General features: G+C 44.7%; 1 protein-coding gene across 6 annotated transcripts in view; it reads left to right on the forward strand.

Annotated features, from left to right (window-relative positions):
- Window positions 1-22,563, forward strand: part of LOC139539009 (contactin-associated protein-like 5) — a 114,684-nt gene that overhangs the window by 25,286 nt on the left and 66,835 nt on the right. For all 6 annotated transcript variants that reach the window (XM_071341663.1, XM_071341665.1, XM_071341661.1 and 3 more), the window contains exons 2-3: window positions 12,570-12,680; window positions 17,145-17,338. In XM_071341663.1, the coding sequence (XP_071197764.1) occupies window positions 12,570-12,680; window positions 17,145-17,338 (305 nt within the window). The remainder of the gene's footprint in view (window positions 1-12,569; window positions 12,681-17,144; window positions 17,339-22,563) is intronic.

The following is a 22,563-nucleotide window of genomic DNA, read 5'->3' on the forward strand; positions in this document are numbered from 1 at the left end:
CAACTCTGTACATTAAAACGTAAAGCAGATTACATATCTACCTCAATTACCTCGTACCCAGGCACATCTACTCGGTACTGGTACCCCGTGTAAATAGCCAAGTTATTATTTTTCTATTATTTCTATATGTTTCCTCTCTCTGCATTATTGGGAAGGGCCTGCGAGTAAGCATTTCACTGTTAGTCTACACCTGTTGTTTACGAAGCATGTGACAAATTACATTTGATTTGATTTGACTAAATGAGATACGGGTCATTGTTTTACATGACAAAATATGTCCTTTATGGTCCTTGTTATTAATTGGTGTACAGCGTATAGGCCAAAGAGGAAGGAGAGAGCTCACTGTGTGCATCTAAATGTGTTCACAGCCATCCATCTTACCATGCATAACTGCATGATGGCACACCTTGGGGAACATAGGGGGGTGAAGAGAAGTGCTGCTTCTTTTATTTTTATCCCAAACACAATCACTGATAACCCCAGCTATGTTCTACTAGCCTGGAGGTATCAAGATGTCTCTGACTGTTGTGCGTTCTCACATCACACAGTGCTGCTACAGTATGCCCTGTCAGGATCTGAGCTCTGAGTTTATAGAAAGGCCTGGCTTTCTTTATGTATGTTTATGTCCTTTCTCTCAAATTGTGTGTGTGCACAAACACGCTTATGAGTGTGTGTGGTTTAAGATTTAAACCTCATCCACTTTGCATAGCGAGTTTGCCGTGGCACGATCACATTCATAGCTTGGAGAGATTTTAAATTATCCAAGGGCAAGGAGGCACCGAGCAGAGCAGCTTTACAGGCAAATCATCCTTTGACCATAATTCTTCCTGATTGACAACCCAGCATTTTATCTCAGTGGAAAAAACTAGATGGAGGCTATAAACAAAAACACTGTTCATAAAACAAGTATTATTATAAGTGAACTACCGATATTGTCTTTGTATTCAGGTACCTGTAAGAGTTATGTCCTTACCGATTGCTTTACGTTTGCTGCTGTGGCATAACAGTTGTATTGGTTTACCCTTTGCACTGTACCAAGGTCTCATACTGCATGTGTTTTATATGTTGGTGTAATGGAGCAGGTCCTTTTACAGAGGTGAAAGACTAACCTGACATTTATGAGGATGTTGCCAAGTCCCTGGATTGTGAGAAGGCCATCAGGATCAAAGGTGGTGGCTTTGTGTGGAAGGGGCCCCATGACCCCCAGAGCCTGATGGATTGTGTGAGATTATATGAAAAGACATGGATGGCTAGAGAGATAGAGAATAAAATAGATGGAGATACAGAGAGAGATATAAATAGATGGAGATATTAATAGATAGAGAGAGATAATAAGAGATATAGATATCTATATAAATAGATAGCGATATAGATGGATATATAAATATATAGAAATGTAATAGATAGAGATATAAATAGATATAGAGAGAGAGATAGATAGAAATAGACATAGATGCAATAGATAGATAAATAGATAGAGATATCAATAGAGAGAGAGAGAGAGAGTCATGCTTAGAGTGAGTAGTGAGCATGGATTAAAATGTCAAGTAAGAATGAAACTCGAAACTGATAACATTTAACAGATTTGTCACAAAATGTTTAATAACATTGAGATTAAAACTTTAATGTATATTTCCTTGTGAAGTTATGTTGGGACTTTTCTCTGATGTTGAGCATCTGTGGCTATAGCGCTGCATGTTTATATCTAAAAAAACAGCTTGATCCACTTCAGTCAATCTGTAAATCAACATTCAGCAAAATTTGCTCGCAAGTGATCTAAGTGCTGCAAATGTAGGTCAGATGAAATGCAGTGGGCTGCCCTCAAAGACACTTCCAAAGTATCAAACAGCCTTCTGATGTCATTTTCAACATGACGTTGTTGTCTACCAAATGAATGGTCATTAGTCAGTGGAAATGTTTCTAGGAGGATAGCTCCAACATGGACGTCATCCAAAACAAAATGTGATGTAATGGGTATCAGTGGTGTAAAGTACTTAAGTAAAAATACTTTAAAGTAATACTTAAGTATTTTTGGGGGGTATCTGTACTTTACTTTACTATTTTACTTTTACTTCACTACATTCCGAAATAAAATAATGTACTTTTTACTCCATACATTTTTCCTGACAACCAAAAGTACTCATTACTTTATGACAGGAAAATTGTCCAATTCACACACTTATCAAGAGAACATCCCTGGTCATCCCTACTGCATCTGATCTGGCGGACTCACTAAACAGAGAACATCCCTGGTCATCCCTACTGCATCTGATCTGGCGGACTCACTAAACAGAGAACATCCCTGGTCATCCCTACTGCATCTGATCTGGCGGACTCACTAAACAGAGAACATCCCTGGTCATCCCTACTGCATCTGATCTGGCGGACTCACTAAACAGAGAACATCCCTGGTCATCCCTACTTCATCTGATCTGGCGGACTCACTAAACAGAGAACATCCCTGGTCATCCCTACTTCATCTGATCTGGCGGACTCACTAAACAGAGAACATCCCTGGTCATCCCTACTGCATCTGATCTGGCGGACTCACTAAACAGAGAACATCCCTGGTCATCCCTACTGCATCTGATCTGGCAGACTCACTAAACAGAGAACATCTCTGGTCATCCCTACTTCATCTGATCTGGCAGACTCACTAAACAGAGAACATCTCTGGTCATCCCTACTGCATCTGATCTGGCGGACTCACTAAACAGAGAACATCCCTGGTCAGCCCTACTGCATCTGATCTGACGGACTCACTAAACAGAGAACATCCCTGGTCATCCCTACTGCCTCTGATCTGGCAGACTCACTAAACAGAGAACATCCCTGGTCATCCCTACTGCATCTGATCTGGCAGACTCACTAAACAGAGAACATCCCTGGTCATCCCTACTGCATCTGATCTGACGGACTCACTAAACAGAGAACATCCCTGGTCATCCCTACTGCATCTGACCTGGCGGACTCACTAAACAGAGAACATCCCTGGTCATCCCTACTGCATCTGACCTGGCGGACTCACTAAACAGAGAACATCCCTGGTCATCCCTACTGCATCTGACCTGGCGGACTCACTAAACAGAGAACATCCCTGGTCATCCCTACTGCATCTGACCTGGCGGACTCACTAAACAGAGAACATCCCTGGTCATCCCTACTGCATCTGATCTGGAGGACTCACTAAACAGAGAACATCCCTGGTCATCCCTACTGCATCTGATCTGGAGGACTCACTAAACAGAGAACATCCCTGGTCATCCCTACTGCATCTGATCTGGCGGACTCACTAAACAGAGAACATCCCTGGTCATCCCTACTGCATCTGATCTGGCGGACTCACTAAACAGAGAACATCCCTGGTCATCCCTACTGCATCTGATCTGGCGGACTCACTAAACAGAGAACATCCCTGGTCATCCCTACTGCATCTGATCTGGCGGACTCACTAAACAGAGAACATCCCTGGTCATCCCTACTGCCTCTGATTTGGAGGACTCACTAAACAGAGAACATCCCTGGTCATCCCTACTGCATCTGATCTGGCGGACTCACTAAACAGAGAACATCCCTGGTCATCCCTACTGCCTCTGATCTGGAGGACTCACTAAACAGAGAACATCCCTGGTCATCCCTACTGCATCTGATCTGGCGGACTCACTAAACAGAGAACATCCCTGGTCATCCCTACTGCATCTGATCTGGTGGACTCACTAAACAGAGAACATCCCTGGTCATCCCTACTGCATCTGATCTGGTGGACTCACTAAACAGAGAACATCCCTGGTCATCCCTACTGCATCTGATCTGGCGGATTCACTAAACACACATGCTTCATTTGTAAATTATATCTGAGTGTTGGATTTTGCCCCTGGCGATCCGTCAATTTGCTGTCTGGTTTGCTTAATATTAGAAATTAGATATTCTGTATACTTTTACTTTTGATACTTAAGTACATGTTAGCAATTCCATTTACTTTTGATACTTTAAGTATTTTTAAAACCAAAAACCTTTAGACTTTTACTCAAGTAATATTTTACTGGGTGACTTACTTTTACTTGAGTCATTTTCTATTAATGCATTTTTACTTTTACTCAAGTAGAACAATTTAGTACTTTTTCCACCACTGATGGGTATGGTGATGGATAATAAAATGATGGACAGACTACAGTGATTATTGTAATCAAGATGTTACCAGTTCTTATTATGGCCTGGGATCCTCTTTAGCAGCCACAGAATGATGATCCAGGAGTGATCACTGCTCTGTGGAAAAACAAAGAAGAGTTGTGGTGCAGTGAAGGAGCTCCACCCCTCTCACTGCCCTTATTGGGGCCTGGCAGGCAGGGCTAGCTCCACCCCTCTCACTGCCCTTATTGGGGCCTGGCAGGCAGGGCTAGCTCCACCCCTCTCACTGCCCTTATTGGGGCCTGGCAGGCAGGGCTAGCTCCACCCCTCTCACTGCTCTTATTGGGGCCTGGCAGGCAGGGCTAGCTCCACCCCTCTCACTGCCCTTATTGGGGCCTGGCAGGCAGGGCTAGCTCCACCCCTCTCACTGCCCTTATTGGGGCCTGGCAGGCAGGGCTAGCTCCACCCCTCTCACTGCTCTTATTGGGGCCTGGCAGGCAGGGCTAGCTCCACCCCTCTCACTGCCCTTATTGGGGCCTGGCAGGCAGGGCTAGCTCCACCCATCTCACTGCTCTTATTGGGGCCTGGCAGGCAGGACTAGCTCCACCCCGCTCACTGCCCTTATTGGGGCCTGGCAGGCAGGGCTAGCTCCACCCCTCTCACTGCTCTTATTGGGGCCTGGCAGGCAGGGCTAGCTCCACCCCTCTCACTGCCCTTATTGGGGCCTGGCAGGCAGGGCTAGCTCCACCCCTCTCACTGCCCTTATTGGGGCCTGGCAGGCAGGGCTAGCTCTTCCCCTCTCACTGCTCTTATTGGGGCCTGGCAGGCAGGACTAACTCCACCCCTCTCACTGCCCTTATTGGGGCCTGGCAGGCAGGGCTAGCTCTTCCCCTCTCACTGCTCTTATTGGGGCCTGGCAAGCAGGACTAGCTCCACCCCTCTCACTGCCCTTATTGGGGCCTGGCAGGCAGGGCTAGCTCCACCCCGCTCACTGCCCTTATTGGGGCCTGGCAGGCAGGGCTAGCTCCACCCCGCTCACTGCCCTTATTGGGGCCTGGCAGGCAGGACTAGCTCCACCCCGCTCACTGCCATTATTGGGGCCTGGCAGGCAGGGCTAGCTCCACCCCTCTCACTGCTCTTATTGGGGCCTGGCAGGCAGGACTAGCTCCACCCCGCTCACTGCCCTTATTGGGGCCTGGCAGGCAGGGCTAGCTCCACCCCGCTCTTTAAAAATAAAATGTATTTCACCTTTATTTAACCAGGTAGGCCAGTTGAGAACAAGTTCTCATTTACAACTGCGACCTGGCCAAGATAAAGCAAAGCATTGCGACAAAAACAACGACACAGAGTTACACATGGGATAAAAAAAGCGTACAGTCAATAACACAATAAAAAAAGTATATATATACAGTGTGTGCAAATGAAGTCAGGAGGTAAGGCAATAAATATGCCAATAGTGGCGAAGTAATTACAATTTAGCAATTTACACTGGAGTGATATATGTGCAGATGAGGATATGCAAGTAGAAATACTGGTGTGCAAAAGAGCAGAAAAATACAAAAACAAATATGGGGATGAGGTAGGTAGGTAGTTGGATGGGCTATTTACAGATGGGCTGTGTACAGCTGCAGCAATCGGTAAGCTGCTCTAACAGTTGATGCTTAAAGTTAGTGAGGGAGATATAAGTCTCCAACTTCAGTGATTTTTGCAATTCATTCCAGTCATTGGCAGCAGGGAACTGGAAGGAAAGGCAGCCAAATGAGGTATTGGCTTTGGGGATGACCAGTGAAATATACCTGCTGGAGCACGTGCTATGGGTGGGTATTGCTATGGTGACCAGTGAGCTGAGATAAGGTGGAGCTATACCTAGCAAAGACTTATAGATGACATGGAGCCAGTGGGTTTGGCGACGAATATGTAGCGAGGACCAGACGAGAGCATACAGGTCGCAGTGGTGGGTAGTATATGGGGCTTTGGTGACAAAACGGATGGCACTGTGATAGACTGCATCCAGTTTGCTGAGTAGAGTGTTGGAGGCTATTTTGTAAATGACATCACCAAAGTCAAGGATCGGTAGGATAGTCAGTTTTGCGAGGGTATGTTTGGCAGCATGAGTGAAGAAGGCTTTGTTGCGAAATAGGAAGCCAATTCTGGATTTAACTTTGGACACCTAGGTATTTATATTTGTCCACATATTCTAAGTCAGAACCGTCCAGAGTAGTGATGCTTGTCGGGAGAGCGGGTGCGGGCAGCGATCGGTTGAAGAGCATGCATTTCGTTTTACTAGCATTTAAGAGCAGTTGGAGGCCACGGAAAGAGTGTTGTATGTCGTTGAAGCTCGTTTGGAGGTTTGTTAACACAGTGTCCAAAGAAGGGCCAGATGTATACAGAATGGTGTCATCTGTGTAGAGGTGGATCAAAGAATGAACCACAGCAAGAGCGGTATATACAGAGAAAAGAGACGGCCCAAGAATTGAACCCTGTGGCACCCCCATAGAGACTGCCAGGGTTCCGGACAACAGGCCCTCCGATTTGACACACTGAACTCTGTCTGAGAAGTAGTTAGTGAACCAGGCGAGGCAGTCATTAGAGAAACCAAGGCTGTTGAGTCTGCCGATAAGAATATGGTGATTGACAGAGCCGAAAGCCTTGGCCAGGTCGATGAAGATGGCTGCACAGTACTGTCTTTTATCGAGTGTGGTTATGATTAGAGGTCGACCGATTATGATTTTTCAATACCGATACCGATTATTGGAGGACAAAAAAAGCCGATACCGATTAATCGGCCGATTTATAAAAAAAAATACATATATATATATATATATCATACACACACACACATTTTTGTAATAATGACAATTGCAACAATACTGAATGAACAATGAACACTTTTATTTTAACTTAATATAATACATAAATACACACACGCACACAGCTCTGAAGTGACAATGATACTGAAGAGTCTGCTTAGGAGACAAATACTCTCAACTGTTTGAATAAAAATAGAGTTTAAGTTACCTGTGATGAATGTTGAAAACAAAAACTTTAATTTCTATATGCAGGTAAGAATTAACAACCAAAGTGCGAGTCATAATTCCCATGACACCTTTTAGCAAAATCTGAAAAGCGGTTCCTTCATTTATTCCATAGGATATTTCTAGATTCACTTAAAATAAGGTCTGTGTTTCGTGTAGGCTTACATCACCGTGCCAATTTTATAACTGTGTAGATATCCATAGGACAAGGTAACTCTGATCAATATTGGCTAAATATAAGCGAAGATAAAAAAAATTGTAGAGTGGATTTATGAAAATATGTTGACAAACGTTACCTTATCCTAGTGAGATTTACACGGGTATCAAAACGTCGAGGCGGTTTAAGCCTGCACGAAACACAGACCTTATTTGAAGTAGATCAAGACATTCTCTATGGAAGACATGAACGGTAAAATAACGAAGGAACCCCTTTCAAATTCAGCCGCAAGTTATTACAGGAATTATAACGCGTCGACTATTTCTCTCTAAACCATATACCTTTGACTAATCCGGAAACTATCACCTCGAAAACAAAACGTTTATTCCGTTCCGTATTTTATCTAACGGGTGGCATCCATGAGTCTAAATATTCCACAACCTTCAATGCTGTCATAATTACGTAAAATTCTGGCAAATTAGTTCGCAAAGAGCCAGGCGGCCCAAACTGTTGCATATACCCTGACTCTGCGTGCAATGAACGCAAGAGAAATGACACCATTTCACCTGGTTAATATTGCCTGCTAACCTGGATTTCTTTTAGCTAAATATGCAGGTTTGAAAATATATACTTGTGTATTGATTTTAAGAAAGGCATTGATGTTTATGGTTAAGTACACATTGGAGCAATGACAGTCATTGATTGATTGTTTTTTATAAGATAAGTTTAATGCTAGCTAGCAACTTACCTTAGCTTACTGCATTCGCTAACAGGCAGGCTCCTCGTGGAGTGCAATGTAATCAGGTGTTAGAGCATTGGACTAGTTAACTGCAAGATTGGATCCCCCGAGCTGACAAGGTTAAAAATCTGAGGCAGAACGTTCCTAGGCCTACATTGAAAATAAGAATGTGTTCTTAACTGACTTGCCTAGTTAAATAAAGATTAAATAAAGGTGTAAAAAAAAAATATATATATATAAAAATTAAAAATAAATATAAAATATCGGCAAATCGGCGCCCAAAAATACCGATTTCCGATTGTTATGAAAACTTGAAATCGGCCCCGATTAAATCGGCCATTCCGATTAATCGGTCGACCTCTAGTTATGATATCGTTTAGGACCTTGAGCGTGGCTTAGGTGCACCCATGACCAGCTCGGAAACCAGATTGCATAGCGGAGAAGGTACGGTGGGATTCGAAATGGTCGGTGATCTGTTTGTTCACTTGGCTTTCGAAGACTTTAGAAAGGCAGGGCAGGATCGATATAGGTTTGTAACAGTTTGGGTCTAGAGTGTTTCCCCATTTGAAGAGGGGGATGATTGGGGCCTGGCGGGCAGGGCTAGCTCAGCCTCGCTCACTGCTCTTTTTGGGGCCTGGCGGGCAAGGCTGTATCAGTGGAAGATGAGGCCGACACGTTCAGATCACTGGCCTCTTAATCTCCTTCTGCCTGTTGGAAGTACTCTAATCTCACACTGATGGATTAGGGGAACACGATTGACATACAGACACATACACACAGGGCTGCCGATTGTGTTGTGAATTCTACTGTCCTCTTTTGAAGGGTCACTGCTTGAGTTAATGGACTGCTGGGGAGAGATTTATGAAGTGGATAAGTGAGGCAACCCCCCCTATTTTAGCAATACATGGCTTTAGACCCCATAGTGTGCTGTACTTGCAGTCAAACATTCTTTTCCACAAAATGGTGAACAGAAGTCAAGATGATAATTCCGTTTCAGTTATTATTCTTAAAGTAGCATTATTGTTAAAATGCTCTGTCTAACAAGTAGTAGATGAACTGAGCGGTGCAGTTTTGCAGGCAAATCATATTCTAGTACAAGGGTGTCAACCTCATTTTTTGCTGTATTCAGTCTTAATCAAGGTCCTGTCTGTAATAATTGTTAATATTTTCTAGCCATCAATATTTACTAAAAATATTCCTCTATCCATATTTGGTTTTATATTTGACGCTCTCTGACTGTCATTTCTGTGATTTTTAGTTAGCAGGACAGAGTCAATTATTTTAAGATTGTATAAATGTACAGTACCAGTCAAGAGTTAGGGCACACCTACTTATTCAAGGATGTTTCTTTATTTTTACTGTTTTCTACATTGTGGAATAATAATGAAGACATCAAAACAATCAAATAACACATATGGAATCATTCTTGAAACCATAACAGTGTTAAACAAATTAAAATATATTTTATATTTGAGATCCTTCAAAGTAGCCACCCTTTGCCTTGATGACAGATTTGCACACTCTTGGCATTCTCTCAACCAGCTTCATGAGGTAGTCACCGGGAAATGCATTTCAATTCACTATTATTCTATAATGTAGAATGTGTGTCCAAACTTTTAACTGGTACTGTAGGTCCATTATCATTAATACACAGTTTCGATTTGGTTTTAGTCATTTTAGATTGTTTGCATTTTTCCCTTAAAAAAACAATGATATATATATATATATATTTACACAGTGGCTTGCGAAAGTATTCACCCCCTTGGCATTTTTCCTATTTTGTTGCCTTACAACCTGGAATTAAAATTGATTTTTGGGGGGTTGTATCATTTGATTTACACAACATGCCTACCACTTTGAAGATGCAAAATATTTTTAATTGTGAAATAAGACCAAAACAAACGGAAATCTTGAGCGTGCATAACTATTCATCCCCCCCAAAGTCAATACTTTGTAGAGCCACCGTATGCAGTAATCACAGCTGCAAGTCTCTTGATGTATGTCTCTATAAGCTTGGCACATCTAACCACTGGGATTTTTGTCCATTCTTCAAAGCAAACCTGCTCCAGCTCCTTCAAGTTGGCTGGGTTCCGCTGGTGTACAGCAATCTTTAAGTCATACCACAGATTCTCAATTGGATTGATGTCTGGGCTTTGACTAGGCCATTCCAAGACATTTAAATGTTTCCCCTTATATCACTCGAGTGTTGCTTTAGCAGTACGCTTTGGGTCATTGTCCTGCTGGAAGGTGAACCTCTGTCCCAGTCTCAAATCTCTGGAAGACTGAAACAGGTTTCCCTCAAGAATTTCCCTGTATTTAGCGCCATCCATCATTCCTTCAATTCTGACCAGTTTCCCAGTGCCTGCCGATGGAAAAACACCCCCACAGCATGATGCTGCCACCACCATGCTTCACTGTGGGGATGGTGTTCTCGGGGTGATGAGAGGTTTTGGGTTTGCGACAGACATAGCATTTTCCTTGATGGCCAAAATGCTACATTTTAGTATCATCTGACCAGAGGACCTTCTTCCATATGTTTGGGGAGTCTCCCACAAACACCAAACGTGTTTGCTAATTTTTTCTTTAACCTCTTCTTATTTTTTTAAATAACGTTCCTAAGGTAAACTGACTATTTCTCAGGTCCAGATCGTAGAATATGCATATAATTTACAGATTAGGATAGAAAACACTCCAAAGTTTCCAAAAACTGTCAAAATATTGTTTTGTGAGTATAACAAAACTGATTCTGCAGGCGAAAACCTGAGGAAATCTAACCCGGACGTGATTTTCTTTTTTTAAATCTGTGTTTCCTTGCCCGTCTTTCTTCCATTTAAAGGGGTATCAACCAGATTCCTTAAATAAAGATTAAATAAAGGTGTAAAAAAAAATATATATATATATTTTTATATATATATATATATATATAAATAAAAAATATATAAAAAAAATCGGCAAATCGGCGCCCAAAAATACCGATTTCCGATTGTTATGAAAACTTGAAATCGGCCCCGATTTAAATCGGCCATTCCGATTAAGCCATTTCCAATGGCTTCTGACCAGGCTTTAGACATAGTTTAAGGCTTTTATTTTGAAAAATGAGCGATATTTTTAAAAAGTAGTCAGGTGTCCTTTGATTAGTTCCTGCGCGCGAGAGGGGTAGCTCTCCATTTTCTTTCTCTCTTTTATTGAATAGGTTACGGTCCGGTTGAAATATTATCGATTATGTTTGTTAAAAAGAACCTGAGGATTGATTATAAAAATCATTTGACATGTTTCTACGAACATTACGGATACTTTTTGGAATTTTCTTCGAACGGAACGAGGCTTTGGTTTTCTGAACATAACGCGCAACCCAAATGGCATTTTTTTGTTATAAAAGTAATATTTATCGAACAAAAATAACATTTATTGTGTAACTGGGAGTCTCGTGAGTGCAAACATCCGAACATTATCAAAGGTAAGCGATTTCATTTTATTGCTTTTCTGACTTTCGCTAATTTGGGGCTAGCTGTTCTAGCATTGATTGATAAACTCACAAAAGCTTGGATTTCATTCGCTGCAAAGCATATTTTCAAAATCTGACACAATAGGTGGATTAACAACAAGCTAAGCTGTGTTTTGGTATATTTCACTTGTGATTGCATGATTATAAATATTTTTAGTAATATTTTGCGCCCTGCAATTCAGCGGTTGTTTAGGAAAATTATCCCGCTAAAGGGATCCGTAGCGCAGAGAAGTTAAGCAATGATTTTGTTTCTGGCCACTCTTCCGTAAAGTCCAGCTCTTTGGAGTGTACGGCTTAAAGTGGTGCTATGGGCAGATAATCCAATGTCTGCTGTGGAGCTTTACAGCTCCTTCTGGGTTATCTTTGGTCTCTTTGTTGCTTCTCTGAATAATGCCCTCCTTGCCTGGTCTGTGAGTTTTGGTGGGCGGCTCTCTTGGCAGGTTTGTTGGGGTGCCATATTCTTTCCATTTTTTAATAATGGATTTAATTGTGCTCCGTGGGATGTTCAACGTTTTGGATATATTTTTATAACCCAACCCTGGTTGGTACTTCTCCACAACTTTGTCCCTGACCTGTTTGGAGAGCTCCTTGGTCTTCATGGTGCCGCTTGCTTGGTGGTGCCCCTTGCTTGGTGGTATTGCAGACTCTGGGGCCTTTCAGAACAGGTATATATATACTGAGATCATGTAACAGATCATGTGACACTTAGATTGCACACAGGTGGACTTTATTTAACTAATTATGTGACTTCTGAAGGTAATTGGTTGCACCAGATCTTATTTAGGGGCTTCATAGCAAAGGGGGTGAATACATATACACTCACCACTTTTCCGTAATGCAACAAAATAGGAAAAACGCCAAGGGGTTTTTCACATACACACATTGTGTGTATATATATACATTTTTTATGTTTGTCACCCTTGCTCTATCAGATGATGCTGGTCCTAAAGCTCTACATATTGTACCCAACCATGAACTAATGTACTCTCTATTTTATTCTTACAGATATCTGCAATGGCCCGTTGGTATCCATGCTGCCCCAGGGCTCTTTTGTGAGCTCCTCTCAGTCCTCTGTCAGTTATGCTCCACACTTCTCCAAGATCAACAGAAGAGATGGTGAGTTACAATGGAAAGTTATCTTTTTTTAATTTCTTGTAGCAGTCTTAACCCTGAATGCGCTATCCTTCAAAAATGTTAGGACTTTGTTCAGTAACTAGTTACCGACAAAAAAATTACTTCTGTGTTAATATTGAGGAATAAAAATGCTCTCTTTTATATACAAAGCTAAAAATATTGAAACAATAATGCACTTTGTGATATAAGCACCAGAGGTAGATAGATCTATGTACCCTGAAAAAAAATGATATATATATGGAGCCACCCCAGATTTGCCCCCTGGGAGGCGTGGCAGCCACTATAACTACAACATAAAAAAATAAATAATAATATATATATATATATATTAACCTTCCAGTCAATAGTCTATACCAGGTCGGGAGTCTTCTCTTTCAGATGCAGTTGGAACTGAGTTGATAGCCCATCACGCTCCATAGTTAGAGCTAAAAGTCAGATGACACCATTTTTAAACATCAAATGTTACTATGAATATGTAAAAAAAAATATATATATATATATATATATGCTTAATTTGGCGAATTAAAACCATTTACTTGTATTACAAAAAGGTAAATAAAATAAAGTGTTACTGATTTCAGAGCCGCCGGGTAGTTTTGTTGGCTGTAATACTAGGAGATCATATTCAAAAGATCTTCATCCAGGATTAGTTAACTATAATGCTATTATTGAATTAAGATGGAGATAAACTATCTCCACCTCATGGGCATCTTATAAAGAGATATTTTCAGATAAATCCCTGATGCGGTCCTGTTTGCACGTCAGCACCGTTTTAGACAATTTTAAAATGTTGCTCTTAGCTCTAACAACAAGGCTCACAGGTCAGTAAATTAATCTGCATATAAATCTACGTTCTGTAACTAGATTTTCAATGACTTGGAGTGTGATTGAACCCAGGTTATTTGGACCTTGGCTACAGTACGTGTGTCTATAACAACCAGAATGATCCTGCTCTCTTGGGGAGGGGGGGTGGGGGTCCGTAAACGATGCTTCCTCTGTGGCTCAGACTCTGGTTTGATATGCTGCACTCATCTGCTCCCATGGTGGTGTGTACCAGCCTTCAGCAGCTGAGTAATGAACCTTCCTGCCAGAGCTAACCTGTTTCTTCAGCTCGATAGCTGGGTGGCTTGTGGGGTCTGACTCTACTAATTGTACACAGCACTGCCATATCACACTTTCACATTAGTGTTTGGAAGTAGCTTCCGTTTTTTTATTCACCAGTGTATGAAGTGCACTGATGCATCTGAAATGTTATTTAAGCCTAATGGTGTGTTTTCACACTCCATATCTCTCCAGATAGAGGGGGTTAGTTCATGCAGCATGATGGAGGGGGTTAGTTCATGCAGCATTGTAGAGAGGGTTAGTTCATACAGCATGATATAGAGGGTTAGTTCATGCATCATGATAGAGTAGTTCAGTTCATGCCGCGTGATAGAGGGGGTTAGTTCATGCCGCGTGATAGAGGGGGTTAGTTCATGCCGCGTGATAGAGGGGGTTAGTTCATGCCGCGTGATAGAGGGGGTTAGTTCATGCCTCGTGATAGAGGGGGTTAGTTCATGCCGCGTGATAGAGGGGGTTAGTTCATGCCGCGTGATAGAGGGGGTTAGTTCATGCCGCGTGATAGAGGGGGTTAGTTCATGCCGCGTGATAGAGGGGGTTAGTTCATGCCGCGTGATAGAGGGGGTTAGTTCATGCCGCGTGACAGAGGGGGTTAGTTCATGCCGCGTGACAGAGGGGGTTAGTTCATTCCGCGTGATAGAGGGGGTTAGTTCATTCCGCGTGATAGAGGGGGTTAGTTCATTCCGCGTGATAGAGGGGGTTAGTTCATTCCGCGTGATAGAGGGGGTTAGTTCATTCCGCGTGAGAGAGGGGGTTAGTTCATGCCGCGTGACAGAGGGGGTTAGTTCATGCCGCGTGAGAGAGGGGGTTAGTTCATGCCGCGTGAGAGAGGGGGTTAGTTCATGCCGCGTGACAGAGGGGGTTAGTTCATGCCGCGTGACAGAGGGGGTTAGTTCATGCCGCGTGACAGAGGGGGTTAGTTCATGCCGCGTGACAGAGGGGGTTAGTTCATGCCGCGTGACAGAGGGGGTTAGTTCATGCCGCGTGACAGAGGGGGTTAGTTCATGCCGCGTGACAGAGGGGGTTAGTTCATGCCGCGTGACAGAGGGGGTTAGTTCATGCCGCGTGACAGAGGGGGTTAGTTCATGCCGCGTGACAGAGGGGGTTAGTTCATGCCGCGTGACAGAGGGGGTTAGTTCATGCCGCGTGACAGAGGGGGTTAGTTCATGCCGCGTGACAGAGGGGGTTAGTTCATGCCGCGTGACAGAGGGGGTTAGTTTATGCCGCGTGACAGAGTTGTTAGTTCATGCCGCGTGACAGAGGGGGTTAGTTCATGCCGCGTGACAGAGGGGGTTAGTTCATGCCGCGTGACAGAGGGGGTTAGTTTATGCCGCGTGACAGAGGGGGTTAGTTTATGCCGCGTGACAGAGGGGGTTAGTTTATGCCGCGTGACAGAGGGGGTTAGTTTATGCCGCGTGACAGAGGGGGTTAGTTTATGCCGCGTGACAGAGGGGGTTCGTTTATGCCGCGTGACAGAGGGGGTTAGTTTATGCCGCGTGACAGAGGGGGTTAGTTTATGCCGCGTGACAGAGGGGGTTAGTTTATGCCGCGTGACAGAGGGGGTTAGTTCATGCCGCGTGACAGAGGGGGTTAGTTTATGCCGCGTGACAGAGGGGTTAGTTTATGCCGCGTGACAGAGGGGGTTAGTTTATGCCGCGTGACAGAGGGGGTTAGTTTATGCCGCGTGACAGAGGGGGTTAGTTTATGCCGCGTGACAGAGGGGGTTAGTTTATGCCGCGTGACAGAGGGGGTTAGTTTATGCCGCGTGACAGAGGGGGTTAGTTTATGCCGCGTGACAGAGGGGGTTAGTTTATGCCGCGTGACAGAGGGGGTTAGTTTATGCCGCGTGACAGAGGGGGTTAGTTTATGCCGCGTGACAGAGGGGGTTAGTTTATGCCGCGTGACAGAGGGGGTTCGTTTATGCCGCGTGACAGAGGGGGTTCGTTTATGCCGCGTGACAGAGGGGGTTCGTTTATGCCGCGTGACAGAGGGGGTTCGTTTATGCCGCGTGACAGAGGGGGTTAGTTTATGCCGCGTGACAGAGGGGGTTAGTTTATGCCGCGTGACAGAGGGGGTTAGTTTATGCCGCGTGACAGAGGGGGTTAGTTTATGCCGCGTGACAGAGGGGGTTCGTTTATGCCGCGTGACAGAGGGGGTTCGTTTATGCCGCGTGACAGAGGGGGTTCTTTTATGCCGCGTGACAGAGGGGGTTAGTTTATGCCGCGTGACAGAGGGGGTTAGTTTATGCCGCGTGACAGAGGGGGTTAGTTTATGCCGCGTGACAGAGGGGGTTAGTTTATGCCGCGTGACAGAGGGGGTTAGTTTATGCCGCGTGACAGAGGGGGTTAGTTTATGCCGCGTGACAGAGGGGGTTAGTTTATGCCGCGTGACAGAGGGGGTTAGTTTATGCCGCGTGACAGAGGGGGTTAGTTTATGCCGCGTGACAGAGGGGGTTAGTTTATGCCGCGTGACAGAGGGGGTTCGTTTATGCCGCGTGACAGAGGGGGTTCTTTTATGCCGCGTGACAGAGGGGGTTAGTTTATGCCGCGTGACAGAGGGGGTTAGTTTATGCCGCGTGACAGAGGGGGTTAGTTTATGCCGCGTGACAGAGGGGGTTAGTTTATGCCGCGTGACAGAGGGGGTTAGTTTATGCCGCGTGACAGATGTGGTTAGTTTATGCCGCGTGACAGAGGGGGTTAGTTTATGCCGCGTGACAGAGGGGGTTAGTTTATGCCGCGTGACAGAGGGGGTTAGTTTATGCCGCGTGACAGAGGGGGTTAGTTTATGCCGCGTGACAGAGGGGGTTAGTTTATGCCGCGTGACAGAGGGGGTTAGTTTATGCCGCGTGACAGAGGGGGTTAGTTTATGCCGCGTGACAGAGGGGGTTAGTTTATGCCGCGTGACAGAGGGGGTTAGTTTATGCCGCGTGACAGAGGGGGTTAGTTTATGCCGCGTGACAGAGGGGGTTAGTTTATGCCGCGTGACAGAGGGGGTTAGTTTATGCCGCGTGACAGAGGGGGTTAGTTTATGCCGCGTGACAGAGGGGGTTAGTTTATGCCGCGTGACAGAGGGGATTAGTTTATGCCGCGTGATAGAGGGGGTTAGTTCATATTGCACAACAATCACTTCACATGCTATACAGAGGATCCTAGCAGACACATGATACTCTCCATGCAGACAGCAATGCAAGAATTTAGCAGCAATTGCATTGCAGTTAGGGGAGGCCCACAGGGGTAAAGGTTATCTTGACTCAAGACAGAATAATTCGATCCAAACTGTTCATTGACTGAATTCTAAAAGGAATGTTTCTCTCTCTGGTCTCCCGAGGAGCGGGAGGCTGGTCTCCCCAGGTGACAGACAGGCAGCCGTGGCTGCAGCTGGACCTCAGGGACAGGATAGAGGTGACGGCCATCTCCACACAGGGGCGCTACGGAGGCTCAGACTGGGTCAGCGGCTACCTGCTCCTGTTCAGTGACACAGGCCGAGCCTGGAAGCAGTACCGACAGGAGGACGGGGTGGGGGTGAGTTGCATCATACTGTAGATTTACTGTTACTTGTGAGGGGGTCGATCAGCTTTAATATTGCATATTGTTTGTGGCTTCAATCAATGTAATTGTCTCCATCATTTCCCTGATTTTTTGAGAGAGAGAGAGAGAGAGAGAGAGAACAGTTGGAGTCATTATAACTCGTTTTTCAACCACACCACAAATGTCTTGTAATCAAACCATAGTTTTGGCAAGTCGGTTAAGACATCTACTTTGTGCATGACACAAGTAAATGGACAATGACCCCACGCATTCTTCCAAAGTTGTGGCAAAATGGCTTAAGGACAACAAAGTCAAGGTATTGGAGTGGCCATCACAAAGCCCTGACCTCAATCTCATAGAAAATGTGTGGGCAGAACTGAAAAAACGTGTGTGAGCAAGGAGGCCTACAAACCTGACTCAGTTACACCAACTCTGTCAGGAGGAATGGGCAGAAATTCACCCAATTTATTGAGGGAAGCTTGTGCAAGGCTAAAAGCTGAAATAAATCATTCTCTCTACTATTATTCTGACATTTCACATTCTTAAAATAAAGTGGTGATCCTAACTGACCTAAAACAGGGAATTTTACTAGGATTAAATGTCAGGAATTGTGAAAAACTGAGTTTAAATGTATTTGGCTAAGGTGTATGTAAACTTCCGACTTGACCTGTACATTTTTTTTTATTTTACCTTTATTTAACTAGGCAAGTCAGTTAAGAATTTTTTTTAATTGTCAATGACGGCCTAGGAACAGTGGGTTAACTGCCTTGCTAAGGGGCATAACAACAGATTGGTACCTTGTCAGCTTGGGGATTAGATTTTGCAACCTTTCGGTTACTAGTCCAACGCTCTAACCACTAGGCTACGCTGCCGCCGCATATATGTATATATAATTTAGCAAAGAAAGAAACGTCCTCTCTCTGTCAACTGAGTTTATTTTCAGCAACCTTAACATGTGTAAATATTTGTAGGAACATAACAAGATTCAACAACTGAGACATTAACTGAACAAGTTCCACAGACATGTGACTAACACATTTAATAATGTGTCCCTGAACAAAGGTGGGGTCAAAAATCAAAAGTAACAGTCAGTATCTGGTGTGGCCACCAACTGCATTAAGTACTGCAGTGCATCTCCTCATGGACTGCACCAGATTTGCCAGTTCTTGCTGTGTGATGTTACTCCACTCTTCCACCAAGGCACCTGCAAGTTCCCGGACATTTCTGGGGGGAATGGCCCTAGCAATCACCCTCCGACACAACAGGTCCCAGACGTGCTCAATTGGATTGAGATCCGGGCTCTTCGCTGGCCATGGCAGAACACTGACATTCCTGTCTTGCAGTAAAGAAGTGTGGCATTGTCATGCTGGAGGGTCATGTCAGGATGAACCTGCAGGAAGGGTACCACATGAGGGAGGAGGATGTCTTCCCTGTAACGCACAGCGTTGAGATTGCCTGCAATGACAACAAGCTCAGTCCGATGATGCTGTGACACACCGCCCCAGACCATGATGGACCCTCCACCTCCAAATCGATCCCGCTTCAGAGTACAGGCCTCGGTGTAACACTCATTCCTTCGACAATAAACGGGAATCCGACCATCACCCCTGGTGAGACAAAACCGTGACAATTCAGTAAAGAGCACTTTTTGCCAGTCCTGTCTTGTCCAGCGAAGGTGGGTTTGTGCCCATAGGCAAAGTTGTTGCCGGTGATGTCTGGTGAGGACCTGCCTTACAACAGGCCTACAAGCCCTCTGTCCAGCTTCTCTCAGCCTATTGCGGACAGTCTGAGCACTGATGGAGGGATTGTGCGTTCCTGGTGTAACTCGGGCAGTTGATGTTGCCATCCTGTACCTGTCCCGCAGGTGTGATGTTCGGATGTACCGATCCTGTGCAACTGTTGTTACACGTGGTCAGCCACTGCGAGGACGATCAGCTGTCCATCCTGTCTCCCTGTAGTGCTGTCTTAGGCATCTCACAGTACGGACATTGCAATTCATTGCCCTGGCCACATCTGCAGCCCTCATGCCTCCTTGCAGCATGCCTAAGGCACAGTCACACGGATGAGCAGAGACCCTGGGCATCTTTATTTTGGTGTATTTCATAGTCAGTAAAAAGGCCTCTTTAGTGTCCTACGTTTTCATAACTGTGACCTTAATTGCCTACAGTCTGTAAGCTGTTAGTGTCTTAACGACCGTTCCACAGGTGCATGTTCATTAATTGTTTATGGTTCATTGAACAAGCATGTGAAACAGTGTTTAAACCCTTTACAATGAAGATCTTTTACGTTTTTGGGATTTTTACAAATTATCTTTGAAAGATAGGGTCCTGAAAAAGGGACGTTTCTTTTTTTGCTGAGTTTATATATATATATTTTTTTTAAATATATTTTAGTTTATTATTTTCCCCTAACCCTACCATCCCTCCCCTAATTGGAGTAAACTAATGGACAACAACTCTTAGGCTTCTACTTCCAGCTTATACATACTATATGCATTTTACAAAGAGAGTATATTTTATAATAGTTATCTTTTCTTTGTTTTTAGTCCCATCCTTCAGCTCCACTCAACCCCTCTCATCTATCACTGAACACCATCCACTGTAGACTTGTTTTCACTGCTGTGCTATTTCCTGAGGAAATGCCTTGGCTATAGCTTAATGGGCTAATACAGAAGCGCAGGATAGCCGGGTTTCAACCCAGTCGGTCACATGAACTTTAACTTAATCAGTGGCGCAGCGGTCTAAGGCACTGCATCTCAGTGCTAGAGAAGTCACTACAGACCCTTGTTCGATTTCAGGCTGTATCACAACCGGCCGTGATTGGGAGTCCCATAGGGCGGCGCACATTGGCCCAGCGTCGCCCTGGTTATGGTTTGGCCGGGGTAGGCCGTCAATGTAAATAAGATTTTTTTTTCTTAACTGAATTGCCTAGTTAAAATAAAGGTTAAATAAATAAATAAAACATTTAAAAATGTAAAGGCATCTACGTTCTGACTTTTCTTTTCACTCGGCACACTGGGATGAGAGAGTAGCTGAGTATTGAGCTGTAACTCAGAGTACGGCAAAGCTGCAAGGAAATTAGACATGAATTAGGAGGCTTTGTTTTGGAGTGTTTTTTCTTACCTCTGGTGTGTTTTCCCCATTGGTTGGATGGGTTTTGAGAAGGAGATGAGGATGTGAGGAGTCTGCAATTGAGATTCTCCCATAGGCTACTGAATATAGGCTATTCACATGGCAGTTAGAGGGGCTATTGCCCTGTTTCCTCTCGCATGTTGTTGGAAGGAAGTCTCTAGATTTTGCTCGCCTGAAGTAGAGTATATTGTGATAAATTGCAGGCCACACTACTTGCCTAGAGAGTTTTCAGCTATACTTTTCATGGCTGTTTATTTACCACCACAGACAGATACTGGCACTAAGACCGCACTCAGTCAGATGTATAAGGAAATAAGCAAACAGGAAACCACTCACCCAGAGGCGCTCCTAGTGGCCGGAGACTTTAATGCAGGGAAACTTAAATCAGTTCTACCAAATCTATCAAATGTGCATCCAGAGGGGAAAAAATTCTAGATCACCTGTACTCCACACACTGAGACGCGTACAAAGCTCTCCCTCGCCCTCCATTTGGTAAATCCGACCACAACTCTATCCTCCTGATTCCTGCTTACAAGCAAAAATTAAAGCAGGAAGCACCAGTGACACCAGTGATGAAGCAGATGCTAAACTACATGACTGTTTTGCTATCACAGACTGGAACATGTTTCGGGATTCTTCCGATTGCATTGAGGAGTACACCACATCAGTCACTGGCTTTATCAATAAGTGCATCGAGGACGTCGTCCCCACAGTGACTGTACGTACATACCCCAACCAGAAGCCATGGATTACAGGCAACATTCGCACTGAGCTAAAGGGTAGAGCTGCCATTTTCAAGGTGCTTGACTCTAACCCGGAAGCTTATAAGAAATCCTGCTATGTCCTGCGACGAACCGTCAAACAGGCAAAGCGTCAATACAGGGCTAAGATTGAATCATACTACACCGGCTCCGACGCTCGTCTTCTGTGGCAGGGCTTGCAAACTATTACAGACTACAAAGGGAAGCACAGCCGCGAGCTGCCCAGTGACACGAGCCTACCAGACGAGCTAAATCACTTCTATGCTTGCTTCGAGGCAAGCAACACTGAGGCATGCATGAGAGCATCAGCTGTTCCGGACGACTGTGTGATCACTCTCTCCGTAGCTGACGTGAGTAAGACCTTTAAACAGGTCAACATACACAAGGCTGCGGGGCCATACAGATTACCAGGACGTGTGCTCCGGGCATGTGCTGACCAACTGGCAGGTGTCTTCACTGACATTTTAAACATGTCCCTGAATGAGTCTGTAATACCAACATGTTTCAAGCAGACCACCATAGTCCCTGTGCCCTAGAACACTAAGGCAACCTGCATAAATGACTACAGACCCGTAGCACTCACGTCCGTAGCCATGAAGTGCTTTGTAAGGTTGGTAATGGCTCACATCAACACCATTATCCCAGAAACCCTAGACCCACTCCAATTTGCATACCGCCCAAACAGATCCACAGATGATGCAATCTCTATTGCACTCCACACTGCCCTTTCCCACCTGGACAAAAGGAACACTTATGTGAGAATGCTATTCATTGACTACAGCTCAGCGTTCAACACCATAGTACCCTCAAAGCTCATCACTAAGCTAAGGATCCTGGGACTTAACACCTCCCTCTGCAACTGGATCCTGGACTTCCTGACAGGACGCCCCCAGGTGGTGAGGGTAGGTAGCAACACATCTGCCACGCTGATCCTCAAAACTGGAGCTCCACAGGGGTGCGTGCTCAGTCCCCTCTTGTACTCCCTGTTCACCCACGACTGCATGGCCAGGCACGACTCCAACACCATCATTAAGTTTGCAGATGACAAAACAGTGGTAGGCCTGATCACAGACAATGACGAGACAGCCTATAGGGAGGAGGTCAGAGACCTAGCCGTGTGGTGCCAGAATAAGAACCTATCCCTCAACGAAGCCAAGACTAAGGAGATGATTGTGGTCTACAGGAAAAGGAGGACTGAGCATACCCCATTCTCATCGACGGGGCTGTAGTGGAGCAGGTTGATAGCTTCAAGTTCCTCGGTGTCCACATCCAACAACACACTAGAATGGTCCAAACACACCAACACAGTCGTGAAGAAGGCACGACG

The sequence above is a fragment of the Salvelinus alpinus genome, chromosome 14 (genome assembly GCF_045679555.1).
Source record: "Salvelinus alpinus chromosome 14, SLU_Salpinus.1, whole genome shotgun sequence".
Taxonomy (NCBI): domain Eukaryota; kingdom Metazoa; phylum Chordata; class Actinopteri; order Salmoniformes; family Salmonidae; genus Salvelinus; species Salvelinus alpinus.